Source organism: Lonchura striata, chromosome 14 (genome assembly GCF_050655825.1).
Source record: "Lonchura striata isolate lonStrDom1 chromosome 14, ASM5065582v1, whole genome shotgun sequence".
Taxonomy (NCBI): Eukaryota; Metazoa; Chordata; class Aves; order Passeriformes; family Estrildidae; genus Lonchura; species Lonchura striata.
Genome location: NC_140716.1, coordinates 4,080,521 through 4,094,405, shown reverse-complemented (window position 1 = coordinate 4,094,405; position 13,885 = coordinate 4,080,521). Strand labels below are relative to the sequence as shown.

The window sequence follows — 13,885 nt, the reverse complement described above, 5'->3', positions numbered from 1 at the left end:
AGTGGCTGAGATTCTAGGAGGTCAGAGCCCTCTGAGCTCTTCCTTTTCAGATTTCAGAAGTGAAGGGAAAAAACAATTTCTCAGGCTGATTTACAACAGCACTCTGATAAAAATCACATCTGGGCTATTTTTTATACTAAATCACAGCTTTTACTAGACAAGCCACATTTAAAAAGCTGTAATTTTTCTGCAACCATAAAACAGGATAAAATACCCGTTTTGTTTAGCCCTGAGCCTGTAATCTCAGTGAGATCAGATTATAAATACTATAGCAGTCAAACACGATATCAGGAGTTGCTATGTTCCTCCTGATTATTTTTCATTATTCTTGGTAAAATTCTGCTGTAAAATTTTGCATGTTGCCTCTTCACAAAGGAAGCTATTTTGTCAGCCAGGATATTTTTTCTCTAATTGGTACCATCTAATTAACCAGCTAATTCTTCTCCCCATATGGCAGGTATCGCCTGGCCGGCCTCCCAGGAGAGTACCAGTATAAAAACATCACCAGTGCAGAAATCAACTATTGCTTGGTGAAAGACCTGATCATTTGGACCCAGTATGAAATCCAGGTGGCATCTTACAACGGAGCTGGGCTGGGAGCCTTCAGCAGGCCTGTGACAGAGTACACACTGCAGGGAGGTGAGCAAATCCCAGCAGGATCTCCTTGATCGGCCCACGGCTTCCCCAGGGGATGTGCTGCCCACCTTAGAACCCGGGAAATCAATGGTCACTTCAGTCAAACTTGATAGACAGCTTGGAGCAGGAAGCACCTGCAAATTTCAAGTGCCTGGTCAGAGCCAAGTCTTTGCTCTATCTCTGTTGCAGAAAAAGCTGGGAGTGAAGGAAAAAAATTATCTGTTTTGTTGACCCTCGAGATGACGTGTTGGCACGCTCGCAGGTCAGAGTCAGCTGCAGCAGAAGTAATAAATAGAAATGCTGATGAGAGCTGGGGTCCTGGGGAATGGATTTATGGGACCTGTGACAGGCAGGGGCTGAGGTTACCCTGCCAGGAGAGTTAGAAAAAATATGGCAGGGAATTGGTTTTATCATGGCCAAGGCAAGCAAGATGCTGCATATGCAATGTAGGAGATAGAGTGAACCAGCCGCATTAGTTCTGATAATCACAGAAAACCTTGTTTTAGAAATATGGAATAAATTGCAAGGAAAGCATAGGGAGAGAAATACAACCTGTGGAGAAAGGGTTCTGAAGCATTTCAGGAATGGTGCAGATACTTCCAAAGGGGAAGATAAAATGATCTTTAAAGCCCTGATTTTTATGCTACAGCTCCTCCACACTTTTCTAAGTGCTTTAAGAAGAGTATAAATTATACCAACAAAAGGATATGTAATTACTTTTTACAACCAGTGTAAGGCATGTTTACACCTCTAGATTGGTATAAAAATCTGTAGGATAATTAAGTGCCAGGTCCTTAAGGCTTCCATATATTCCCATAATTGCAGGGTTGTGCTGGATGCTGAGCACTGGACAGTACATGGGCTGGTCATAAAGCAATTATACTGTTTTAAAAACTTGCAGATTTACAGTGCATCAGTTAATTCTAAATCAGTGAAGAAGATGTTTGTTAATTGTTGCTAGGAGTAGGTTATAGCATGATTAGATACAGTTTGAGGTGTAGGGAGATCTTAAAGAACAAATTATTCATCTGCAACACTAATTAACCACAACAACTAGGGAAAGAACTATCTATATTTTGTCTTAGGGCATGTAAAGTCTCATAGTTCAGAGGAGCCTAGGCACACTCAACCTCATTCTAGAAGTATTTATAGCAGACCTTGAAATGTTTTTCTTGAAGTCTTCTCCTTCAGCCAGGATTAATGTTTTCTATCCCACTAAACACCTAAGCTCTGCAGAGAATTGGTTTGCCCACAGAATTTGAATCCTTTTTGTGATGATGCTTGTAATTCATTACCTTGTTTATTTGCACATTTTAAGCTATCATAGTACCTTAACCTTCCATCTATTAAGGCCCAGGTTTGGACTTCACACTCCTTTTTCTTAAACCCTGTAATTGACTCTAATTTCCCTTGATATTATGTGCAGTTATTATCATCCTTTATTGATTGGCTGTCTGTTGTCATTTATAAGGGCATAAATCCTCTGTTATAAATTAGGTGTAGTCAGTCCTGCATTCATGTTAATCAGCAAGAGTGTTTAGACTGCAGGCCAACCTGCAATGGCCTCTTTGGCTTCATGTAATTCCTCAGTGCTGGGTAGACAGAAAAAAAGCTGGATATTTCTGATTTATTTCATATTGGCATTTGCTAATAGTTGTTAATAACTACCTCATTGATGCTGCCACTTCTTGATGAACCTTGCTGGGTTCACCAAAGGTGTATGTCCTGTTTTAAAAAAAGTTTGAAGCCTTTTGACATTTAGAGCTGAAAAGGGAGACTGGTTGGCATAACTACAATTTGAAACTGGATTAATATCATGTTGTAATGTCTACTATCCAAATCTCTGCTCCTTTATGTTTATTGCAGTTGAGAAAAGACGGGGAAATCTAGTTTCTTCCTCCAGAATGTTTTCCTAAACCAAACTAGCAGGAGTAAGAAAAAGCCATGTGTAAAACTGCCTTGTAAATCATATTCTGATTTTAATATGAGCAGAGATAAATGTCAAAGAGACACACTCCCATCCATCCCCCTCTCCTGCTACCACACCACCACTGCCTCTGCTCTGACGTGCATTAAATGATGTGAGCTGTGCTGGCAAGAACCTGTCTGTCTGCAGATGAAAAATACCTCAAACTCATCAAGTGTGCTGTGCAGGCAGAGCCTGGGAGGAAATGAACCCCGGGAGCAGATCAGCCCATTGGCAGGAGCACATCAGCATATTGGCACCTTTGTCATAGGGGGTATTGACTGGCCATATAAGCTGTGGATTTATACCAGGAGCTAGTCTATTAATCCCTTATTAGTCCTCTGGCATTGCTTTAGCCACTGAAAACTAATCAGCTGCTCCAAGCTCCTCAAAAATCACCAACTTCCAGAACACAGCCAAGCTGAAGAGATGCTGAGGGATCTGAACTTGGGGGAAGCCAGTGCATAATGTCAGTGAGATAAAATGTCAGGAAGACTTACTGGCAGAGCACTGAACATCCCAGCACGAGGGTCAGACAGGTTGACTGCCTCTAAAATCTTGAAAGTCTTTGCAGAGTGATATTCAGCCTAATCCTTTGATGCTCTGTATATATAGGTCTTTCTTCATCAGAGTTTCTCCAGCTGTTCCTTGCTTTGATGTTACTTTTCAGAGGGATTTGTGCCAGCCCTCTGCATAGGGCAATTTTACTTATTTAAGCATTGTCCTGCAGGACTTCTTGTTGCCCTAGGAAAACCTGAAGTTTCCCAATACCTTTTCATGTAAGAAAAGCTTTGTGAAGGTATAAACATCTTTCTGTGGTGACAATATTGTCTCTGCTCTGTACTGTTGGACATGTTTGCCTTTTTCTGCGGGTTGATTTGATAAAGCAGCAACTTCCACCCCTTACTTTGGGTCTGTCCCTTTCATCTCACCACTGTGAATATCTCTGAATTTCTCTCTCTTTGAAAAACTCCCACCATGCCTTAGATTTAGGCAGGGCAAAGTTTACAAGTGCAAATATTTCTTCGATTAGCCTCTGCATTGACATTAACCACTTCTGTTTCTGCTTTTAGTGCTTTTTTCTTTTGATATATATCTCAAAAGCCAGTCTTATATCCAAAAGTTCAGAGATCTCAGCATGTATTTGAATGTTGTTTAGTTTTCCCTTCTTTGTTGTGCATGGACATCTTGCCAGGCCAAGAAGGTCTGAGCAAAAGTGAATAAAAGTTACCAGACTAGTGAGTCTTGATGGTGTGGAAAGGATAAAAGCAAGAGGAGTCTGTTCAGCCAGGTCCAAAGCAGCTTCTTCCTCAGGCACTATGAGATTAATCAGAGAAATGTGTATGGCTGAGGTAGAGGAGCCAGAGGAAACCCAGTTCACTGAAAGTTTCCTGCTTTATGTAGGAAATAATCTTGAAAAAGGAATCCCTGACTGCAAAGTGTCCTCTGCAGCCATTGACTTTATCTCAGTGAAAAGGTATTTTCTTGGCAAAAACACCTTAAGGAGTCTCTTTCACTTCCTTTGGGGACCCTCCCCACAGCCTTGGGGCACCGTGGCTGTTTTGGGCCCCACTGCTCCTCTGCAGAAGCAGGTTAGGGTTGTAGTGGCTGGGGGGATTTTATCTTGCTAGATGTAATTTGCCATCTATTGCTTTTATTTAATTTTCAAATAATTTCACAAGGTGATGAAATTAGCAGTTGTCTCAGAAAGGTTCCTGGCCCCCAGCTCTTAATAAAGAAATAAAATCCTGTCTGTGTGAGAGACATGCAGGAAAGGAAGGAGGCAGTTCCCAGCCTCAAGAAGCTGAATCTCACACTGCTGAATTTCAGAATTCACATTTTCAGATGTGTAGGGTTACAGAGACCACTTCTCCTAGGCACCCATTGCTGTTCAGAGCACAGCCCAGAACACCAGCAGGGAACAGAGGGGGAAGAGGCTTCCAGGAGGAATTACAGCTCCACATCCCCACCTCTCCCATGGGATGTGCAGCTCAGCACCTCATTCGAAGGAACAACCAAATCCTCACCTAGAGAAAAACCTGCAGTTCCCTAAGCCTGCCTGAGACAGGCAAGCTGCCACCTCGAAGGTCAGGAGCTCCACAGGAGCCTTTTTTGCAAGCCTGTGTTTAAGATCTATATTTAGGAGCAGGAGTCTGGCAGCCAGAAACTCCACGGGATTTCCATGCTGTTTGCACATGGCCAGAGACAGAATAATTCCATGTACACATGCTTAACCTCCGTGCCTTGTCTCCTCTCAATTATCTTGTCAGTGAAACCCTTTTAATGGTTTTTATCTAGAGTGCTTCCGTGACCTTTTCTACTTGGAATGCTCTACATTAACCCACAGTCCCGGGGGCTGAGCTCTCCGCAGATTTCCAACCACATGAACTTTATCAGGAGGAAACTAACAGTTGGTTGTGTCTGACCAATTTGATCTGCAGCTCTGAGATGACTCCCAGATGGATCTCCAGTGTGAGATGGCTTTGGAATACTTGCAGACATGATGAAGTGCAGCTTTAAAAGCTGGGAATGTAAATACTTGGGGATTACTCTTAAAACACCTGTTTGACATTGGCAGCTTCTGTACAGATTGACAAGAAATTTGTAAGAAGAGGACTGGAATCTACCACTAAATTAGAAAATCCTTTGTGCAGACAGTCACAGCTTCAGGAAGTTACTCTCCATGATGTTGGAAAAGTATCTGAGTTTTGAAGTGACCAGAAGGTCAATTCTGATTTAGCTTCCCTCAAACTTCTTTTCTTTTTAAAATGCAGAACTGCTCAGATACCTAAGGAAGTTTTTAATATCAGGACATAAAAGGAGAATATTATACTGGCACTTTGAAGTAAATTTGAGATTATAATGCCAATATTTTACTGATTAAAAATATAAAAAATGTATTACATTATGCCTTCTGCAGTATAATTAAGCTTATGCATATCAGATGGACCATGTTTTTTCCATCTTTTAAATGCATTAATTGAGATGTAGATGTTGATTTTTCAATAAAGATATCCAAGGAGGAAATGTGATATAAATCATGATTTCCAGCATTCTGATGGTTTTATGTTTTCTGTTCATAATTTTTTTCCCCTTTCCTTATTACAGCAGGTATTTTCTCTGCTAACACCATATATTCTTGTTTCAGAAATTTGTCTCCTAATGAACAAAAAATATTTCCCTTTTTTAAAAAGGTAACTAATGCATTTGGTTATCCACATTCCTAAAACTGTAGTAAACCTATCCTCAAGTGTTTTCCTGAGCTTTTTTGTGTACTGTGAGGACCACAAATGAAAACTTGGGGCTTGGTGGTGCTCACTCAGCTGGTTTAACCTTCCTGGCAGGAGGAGATTCATCTATCCTGGTGAAATTCTGACAACAAACTAACATCAAGACCTGTAACACAATTTTCTTCTGCAAAAACAAATCTCTGGCAGTTGCAATAGCTAAACATGCAAATATACAGGAAAGTAAGAATTTTGACTTCTAAAAATTTTTATGCGTGTTAACCATTAATTATATCTTGTTTCATCAAGAACATGAATAAGAAAAAATGCATTTAGTGGGGGACTGTAGCCAAAGCAACTCATTATGAATGTAGAGTGACTTTAGTATTTATGACCATATCTCAGGATGATTTGGTGAATCTCTTAGCTAGAAAAACTTTATGATGTCTACAGGTCATTCAGATAATAGTATAACCTTCCAAAAGCACACAGGGAATTATGATACATGGCAGGAAGTAGAGCACAGATTCTAATGAAAATTTAGAGTACTATCAGATAAACTCTGCTTTCAGAACTCAATAATTATGCATAGTTCATAAATTGTCGCATCAAGTTTTAAATTAGGGCAAGAAGGTTCTGACTAATACGCAGCTACTGAGGTTTAAAAAAGTGTGCAGAGCAAAGTTGTGGAGCCATGGCAGAATCTTCAGGGAATTTTAATAACAGAGGGCAAGGGAGTGGATGTTCTTGTCATTTCAAACCTGACATCCTTGAGGATTTCTCCTTTTTTCTGTGTTGATATTTCTGGGCTGTGAACATCTCTGATAGGTGTGCACTGTCCTGTCTTACTGTAGTGTCAACACTACTTAAGAATAATGCCCCTTTATGTCTCTTCCAAACAAATAATAACTTTTGGTGGGAAACGAGGCAGTTTTGCATTTTTGAACTTCTTTTCTTCATTTCTTCTCCACACAAAGACTTGTCTTCCACAAAGTACTTTGGAATTTTAAAAGTTTCTGCCCTGTTTAAGAAAAGTGTGGAGGAAACCACCATTTCTCAGTGGTAATCGTGGATTCTCCTTAGAAGCACAGATCATTGGGCTTTGGTAGAAACATTTCCTTGGAAGCAGAAGGAACAAAGGCTTCCAGGTTTCAAAACCACTTGTGGATAGCTCCTCTTTCATAGAATACAAATGCACATGCCTGTCAATAGTGATATTTTTGAAGCATTATTAAGCTTATTTTATGGGATTTAAAGTGTCTTAGTCCATTTCTTTGTACTCAAATAGCAGTTTTCTTCTTAACATTACTATAAGCTTGATAATTTCAGAAAAATAGGCCTGTCTATTAATATTCTTTCATCTGAGAACTATAGAAATGACATCTTAAAGCAGTAAATTGAAGAAATTGCTTGGAATTAGACATTTTATTAAATGGGGAAATATTTAAGGGCTGGTTTTGGTTGTTTGAAGGCAGCATGCCTTTATGTTCCATGCTTGCTTTTGTATTGAGAAAACATCTGTCTAATTAAATCCTTGGCATAAAATGTTTATGCAACTTTTAGTAGATTAGAGGATGTATTGGCTCAGGATATATATAATCAATTCAATATAGATGAATGCATATCATATCAAGATAAAATAAGAACAACTCCCAATTCCCAAGAAAAATCTTTACTGCATGTGATATGACTGGTCCTAATTCTTTGAGCAGTAGTAAATAATAAACAGATGCTCTTGCCAGATTATAATTCACAATTAAAACCTTAATTGTGCAAACTCCATGTATTCTTGTCTGATCTGGGGAATTGAGCAGCATTAAAGGACTCAAGAAATTTCTCTCAGAAACTCTTCATTCTCTGTGCACTCATGGATGACTGAAAGAGCTGTGCTCACCTGTCCTTACGTGGCTCCTGCCTCAAGTCTTTCTGAGAAACTCCTCTGCAGGATAATAAGCTGCAGATAATAAGCTTCTCCCCCCCTTGAAGGAATCTCCAGTACAGGATGAGAAATTAACCCAATTACCCAGCTTTCCAAATCGCTGCTGTTTCACAGGAAATGCATCCCTCTCTCAAGGTTGTTATTACTCTGTGACTTGCAAGTGGCACTCAGGCGGTTCTGTGTTCATTTTTCTCTTTTTCCCCTCATTCTCTCTTCTCTGTTTTTTTTTGTTCCCTCTCTGCTCCTGGGAGCAGTGCCCACAGCTCCACCTCAGAACGTGCAGGTTGAAGCGGTGAATTCCACAACCATCCAGTTCCTGTGGAACCCTCCACCCCAGCAGTTCATCAATGGCATTAACCAAGGCTACAAGGTGAGTACACACTCCAAATAATGTCTGCATGAACAGTTCTGGTGTAAGCCAGAATGTCAGCCTTATGATCTCCAAATCTCTGAAGCGACTCTGTGCATTCAGAAGTATCTTACACAGGTAAAATAAAGAGACAAGTGAGCAGATGTTGCTCCTAGCAGGGCTTGGAGCAGCCTGGGATAGTGGAAGGTGCCCCTGCCCATGGCACAGGTTGGAACTGGATGATCTTCAAGGTCTCTTCCACCCAAAACCATTCTATGATTCTAATATTTGCAGTTTATGTAAGTTCTGAAAAGGGAATGTGCCATAGCCTAGAAGTCCTTATAGCTTTGTCATTTTCCTGGCGAGTTTCCAAAGCCAGAAAGCAATTCCATGTCAGTTTGGAAAGTCACCTCAGGAGACATGTCATTGTGGCTCTGAAAACCAACCTTGAGGTCCCTGTTTATGCTAATGCAAAATCACCGCTCATTTCATTGGGAACACTAAATAATTGCCTTGACTTTCCCACTGTGCTGATCTGATAGATTTAAGAATGTAGAATTTATTAATCAGGCAATATCTAACAAGAGCACACAGAGCAGAGAGTGCTTAACAGAGCCTCTGACCAGTGGAGTGTTTGCTGAGGAGCTGGGTAGGGTGGTTTGTTCTCAGTAGAACCTCCATCAGTGATTCAGCAGTCAGGGCATAATAAATGAAGGGTTTAAAAACCTCCATAGAGAGAACAATGAGAAATCTTGCAGGAAATCAGAGCAAGAAAAGGGAAGACAGGTGTGGTCTATGAGCAGGGAGAAGCAAGCTTGATTTGAGTGCTGGGTGAAGGGATATGGAGTGATTTGAGGAGGTTGTTGTAGTTCAAAAGACTGTGAATTAAGGGATTGTACATGGATTTGAGATGTTTCAGAAGACTTGATCCTTCTCTAGTCTCAGAGTGACAAACTAAGAGATATGCATGGGAATTTTGGTATTTCTGCCCAACCCAATGTATTTCTCAAGAGGAGCAGCAGTGGTCTGAGAATCTCACTGCTGAAGAAGTAAATAAAAACATGGAGATGTGTATGTCTGCTTCTGGCATGGACAAAATCAGCTCTCAAGGCTCAGTGACTGACAGGGCTGCAGCACAATACCCTGAAACTCCAGCACAGAAATAGCACTTGGCTTCTGTTCTGACTCTGGAGAATAAAAGCACTTCTGGGGCTCAGTGAACTGCAGTGCACTGTAATTTTCTGGTGCAAGTCCAAGCACAGTGAGCCCACATTTGCAAAAGTCTTATTTCAGATTTTCATCCTCTGTTATATTCAGAGTTTCAGTCTAAAGATCCTTCATCTCATTGCATAGCTACCTTTAATTTTTGTTTCCGTTTCTTCAGCAATGCTGTAAAAGAAGTAATTTTGTCATTTGAATCTGTCAGTGGCCAATGAAAACTTCTGAAATTATAAAAATTTGTATTTCTTTGATTGCAGTAAATTGCCATAGTTTTACCATCCTGTTTCTCCCAGGGGTTGGGAATTACAGTACAAAAACTGTGTGAGATCATTTCTGTCACTGGTTTTTACAGAGTAACTTTGTGTATGATTTATAAATTTCTAGTAGTCAAAACCAGGCCTTTGCCTTTCTTAAAGATTAAACTCATTTTTTCTTTTAACTGACAAAAATGTTCACCTGCATTTTCTGCACATGTTTCCTCACAAACATCCACTCAAGAGTTCAGTCTTCCAAAGTTATAAATGCCAGTTGAAATGCACAGAGGTGATTTAGAAAAGAAAATAAAACTTACTGTCCTCTTCAGCCATTATACATTTTTATCTTTTCTTTGAAATTTATTTGCATTTCAATAAGTTGTAAAGTGCACTTTCTCAAATATGAAATATTCCTAACAAAATTACTCTTTATAGTCTCCTAACTGTGCTTTCTGGTTATCAGAGACTCTAGACATTGGCTAAATGTGTCAAATATGGCTTATTAATTTCAGGTATCTATTCATGTTTATGAGCCTGAAATCAATACAAGTAGCATGATTTACACAGATACTGAGTCAGACTTGGAATTCTAACATTCTCCTGCAAGCCACATGATAACGATTTTTGGACAAAATAAAAATTTCATAAACACTTTCAAGTTTTAGACCCCTAAGCCTTTAAGGCAATTTCAAAAATTGTTTCAGAATTTCAAAGTCGTTTGCCAAAAATGAATTTTTTAAGTCCTCATTTAGGTACCTACACATGAGGTATTGCACTCTCAGAGATATTGATCGCCCAGAACATCCACTGAGATGAATGAAACCTGGAAGACTGAGCTCCTCAGAGAAGCACCCTATTTTAAATGCATGAAAATGTCTTCAGGAGTCTAACTTTTGGGACTCAGGTGTTGAAAATTGCAGTAATCATCTTTACAACCGTTTCTCTATTCTTTCTGTAGTTCCAGAACCACTTGAATCATTCACAGTGTGGATGTCCCCAGTCCACTGAGCTTGTAATGCTCCCAGCCTGTGGGGCAGGGCTGCTCCCTGGGGTGCTGGGGGAGCTCTGGCAGGGGTTGGAGAGTGTGTGTGTCCCCATGTCTCTCCCGCTGATCCCAAAAACCTCCCCAGACTGTGGGATCTGGAAAGAAAATCCAATAAAGCATTTATGACAAAGTAGCACTGAAAGTGCTTTTCTTCCTTCAGCCTGCTTTCAGCAGCAGCAGAGACTGGCCAGGCTGATGAGACAAAAGGCTCACATCATCTGAATAATGATTTGCCATAATTTTGGCACTGCTCAGCAGCAGCCATGGAGAATTGCAGTGCTGGTTGTATCCCCATCAGCAGTGAGTGTTACAGACATCCCTCCAGTGTCACAGTGCTGCATCCATCTGTTCAGCATCAGAGCTGACAGAGGTTTAACAGCACTGCTTGGTTCTTTGCAATCAGATTAAGACTGTTTTGGCAGCCAAGCCGACTTTGATTCCAAATACACACAACTTCTACTGAGGGCTCATCCATATTTCAATTTCCCAGCTCCTGGCGTGGCCCGTGGATGCTCCCGAGAGCGTGACCGTGGTCACCATCGCTCCGGATTTCCACGGTGTTCACAGTGGCTGCATCTCCAACCTGAGGAAGTTCACCAGCTACTACACCTCAGTGCTGTGCTTCACCACCCCAGGGGACGGCCCTCGGAGCCCTCCCCAGCTCCTGCGCACCCTGGAAGACAGTGAGTACCCAAAATTTAAACCTCTCTGCTTAAAATTTGACCTCAGGTTCACAGCAATCTCTTCTCATAAGACCTCGTGTCAGATGAAGACCTCAGCCAGTTTTCCATGGGTCTTCTTTCAGCCTGTGGCAAATATTTGATTTTTTTTTTTTGTTTCATTATGGACTAAACCTGGATGAATTTTTTTATATTGATGATTAGCTAAGAGCTTCATAGTCTGGTTCAGCCAACACACAATGCATTATGTCTGCAATTCCTTGTGCTCTTAAATCCATGTTCAGGAATAAATATGAATTGATCTTCTTAGGAACTGAGCACTGGAACTTCCTGTGGAGGTCAAAGATTAATTTACAGTTGTTTCCTGATGTTACTCAATAAATTAAAAGTGTATGTATCTATATTATATTGCAAGTGTTTGTGTGAAAGAACCAGGATCACAGCAAGGCAGCATCTTGCATCCTGAAAAACTGGACGCAGGATTAAATAAAATTAAATTAATGGTTTAGCATGTAAATTATTTCCTGCATCAGAAAATGGTTTGGTCTCTGTGACCCCTTGAAGTTGTTTTATCAAGACATATTTGGGCCTAACATGTGCAATGTGTGTCTGATGTGGATAAATTGACTGTGTCCACAGTGATCTTGGCTCTGGCCTGTGCTTCAGGAGCATTGTAACACTGCTGCACATTTGCAGGTTTAAACCAGAATAAAAAGTGTCTAATTCATCCATTAAGATATTGTTTTTAGAAATACTACTCTGCCTTAATAGGGATCTTTTGGGTTAGTCAGTGTTCCCGTAAAGAAGAATCCAATTGTCATTAACATTCACAGGAGTGAGGTTAAAGTGCTAATCCAATTTTTCATTAGATATTTTTGAAGGAACCTGGAGAAAATTACTCTCCCATGCATTTTTCCTAGTGTGGAAAAATGTACTCTCTATGTGCTAGAAAAGGGTGCCAGAGGTAGGAATTTAAGGAACAGAAATCTGTGTGAGCCACTAATCTGTGAGCCACTAATCCAAGTTGTGTGTCTGGGATGAAAGCAAAAGGTGAGGTGGAAGGAGAAATATGCATTAGGTTCCTCTGTGCATTATCAACTATTTTCCCCATTTTCCTAAGAAAAAGAAGCTTTAGGCAGTGATGATTTGTAAATGTGTTTGAGTTCATCTGTCTTCTCCCTCTTAGCACAGTAGAATCCTGTGGTTGATTTTGGTGAGTGCAGAAGGGTAAGAAACCAGAGATACAAAACTCCTTGGATTTCACACAAAGTTATCAGCTGGGAAGAGGAAAGAGACTGTTAATATTTCTGCTGAAGAAAAGGCTGCAGAAATGAAGCTTAAATGCTTTCCACAAAGTGGGAGCAGGGGCAGAGTTGTTGTCCTGTCTCATTGAGGCTGTCTCAGGGAAATGTTGGGATCACGTGCCATTTTAAACACAAGAGAATTCCATTGGAAAACATAAACTAAAAGAGAGCCAGACTTGTATTTTCTAGATAATCTGAGACATTTCTTGATGTGTCCAGCTACATGCTGCAAGGAGCCTCAGCAGGAGAGATGAGCAGGGTTGATTTATTTATTTATAAAGTCTGCAGAATTGCTTCTCTGGGTTTTCACCGAGTTCCGTGCAGGATGGTGTAATGCATCTTGGCAGAGAGCTCCTTGAAGCTGAGTTGCTTCAGGATTTATGTGGTGGGAAAAAAAGATTTGAAAGGCCTGTCATTCATGTTCACAGGTGATCATTTTCTGTCTGGATAGCAAAGTTAGGCAGTCCTTTAGGAAAACAGGGATCTGTTTGCTGACAAGCTGTAGGTCAGATAAAACCTGACATCCAGTCACAAGCATCGTGTCCTGGCCTGCAGTCACCTGCACCTGTGTTTCCTGGTGACTTTAAAATTGGGCTCCAAATGCAGGGGCTGATTGGAGCAAAGCTTTGTGAGTGTGTGGTTTCAATGCCTGCAGCTCCACAATCCCAAACAGAGATAATTCCATGCTTTTGTGGGCATTCCTGGGATCACTACGGGCTCAGCAATTCTTCTGTGGTGCTTTGACTACTGGGTACTGCAGAGTGGGTTTGGGAATTTTCCTCCCTGGGACTGCAGAATTGCAAATGGGCTTGTAGCTGACCTACTGGCAGGATTTGGGGTTTTTTTTTGTCATAGCTGGAGGGGAACAAGAGGCTGGACTAAATTGAAGAGGAAACAAAACATGAAATTGCAGACAAGAAATTGCCAACTGATGTCAGTGGAGCTGGAGGATACTCGGGCAGGTATCCAATGACAAAAGCACAGTGAATATAAAGTGAACAAAACCTCCTTTTTCCAGTGCATCGATTGAGGACAGAACAGCATTTGGATCAAAAATCAGTCAGGTTGTCTTCCTTGAAGATCAAAATTGAGGGAGGATGGCATATTCTTGACAGTCATTCCATTTTATGCTCTTTCATTGCACACTGGGGAGCTGAAATTTTTAAGAGCTCTTGAGCTACATCATAAAAACCCTTTAAAAAGTTTCACACACTTGTATTCATTTTACAGAAGACAGTTGCCATTATGTTGGACATTTTTAGAG

The 13,885-nt window shown here is 40.7% G+C and overlaps 1 protein-coding gene across 10 annotated transcripts in view; it reads left to right on the top strand.

Moving 5' to 3' along the window:
* SDK1 (sidekick cell adhesion molecule 1) overlaps positions 1 to 13,885 on the top strand; it is a 378,688-nt gene that overhangs the window by 267,642 nt on the left and 97,161 nt on the right. For all 10 annotated transcript variants that reach the window (XM_085592158.1, XM_085592155.1, XM_085592154.1 and 7 more), the window contains 3 exons: positions 458 to 639; positions 8,023 to 8,138; positions 11,128 to 11,320. In XM_085592158.1, the coding sequence (XP_085448284.1) occupies positions 458 to 639; positions 8,023 to 8,138; positions 11,128 to 11,320 (491 nt within the window). The remainder of the gene's footprint in view (positions 1 to 457; positions 640 to 8,022; positions 8,139 to 11,127; positions 11,321 to 13,885) is intronic.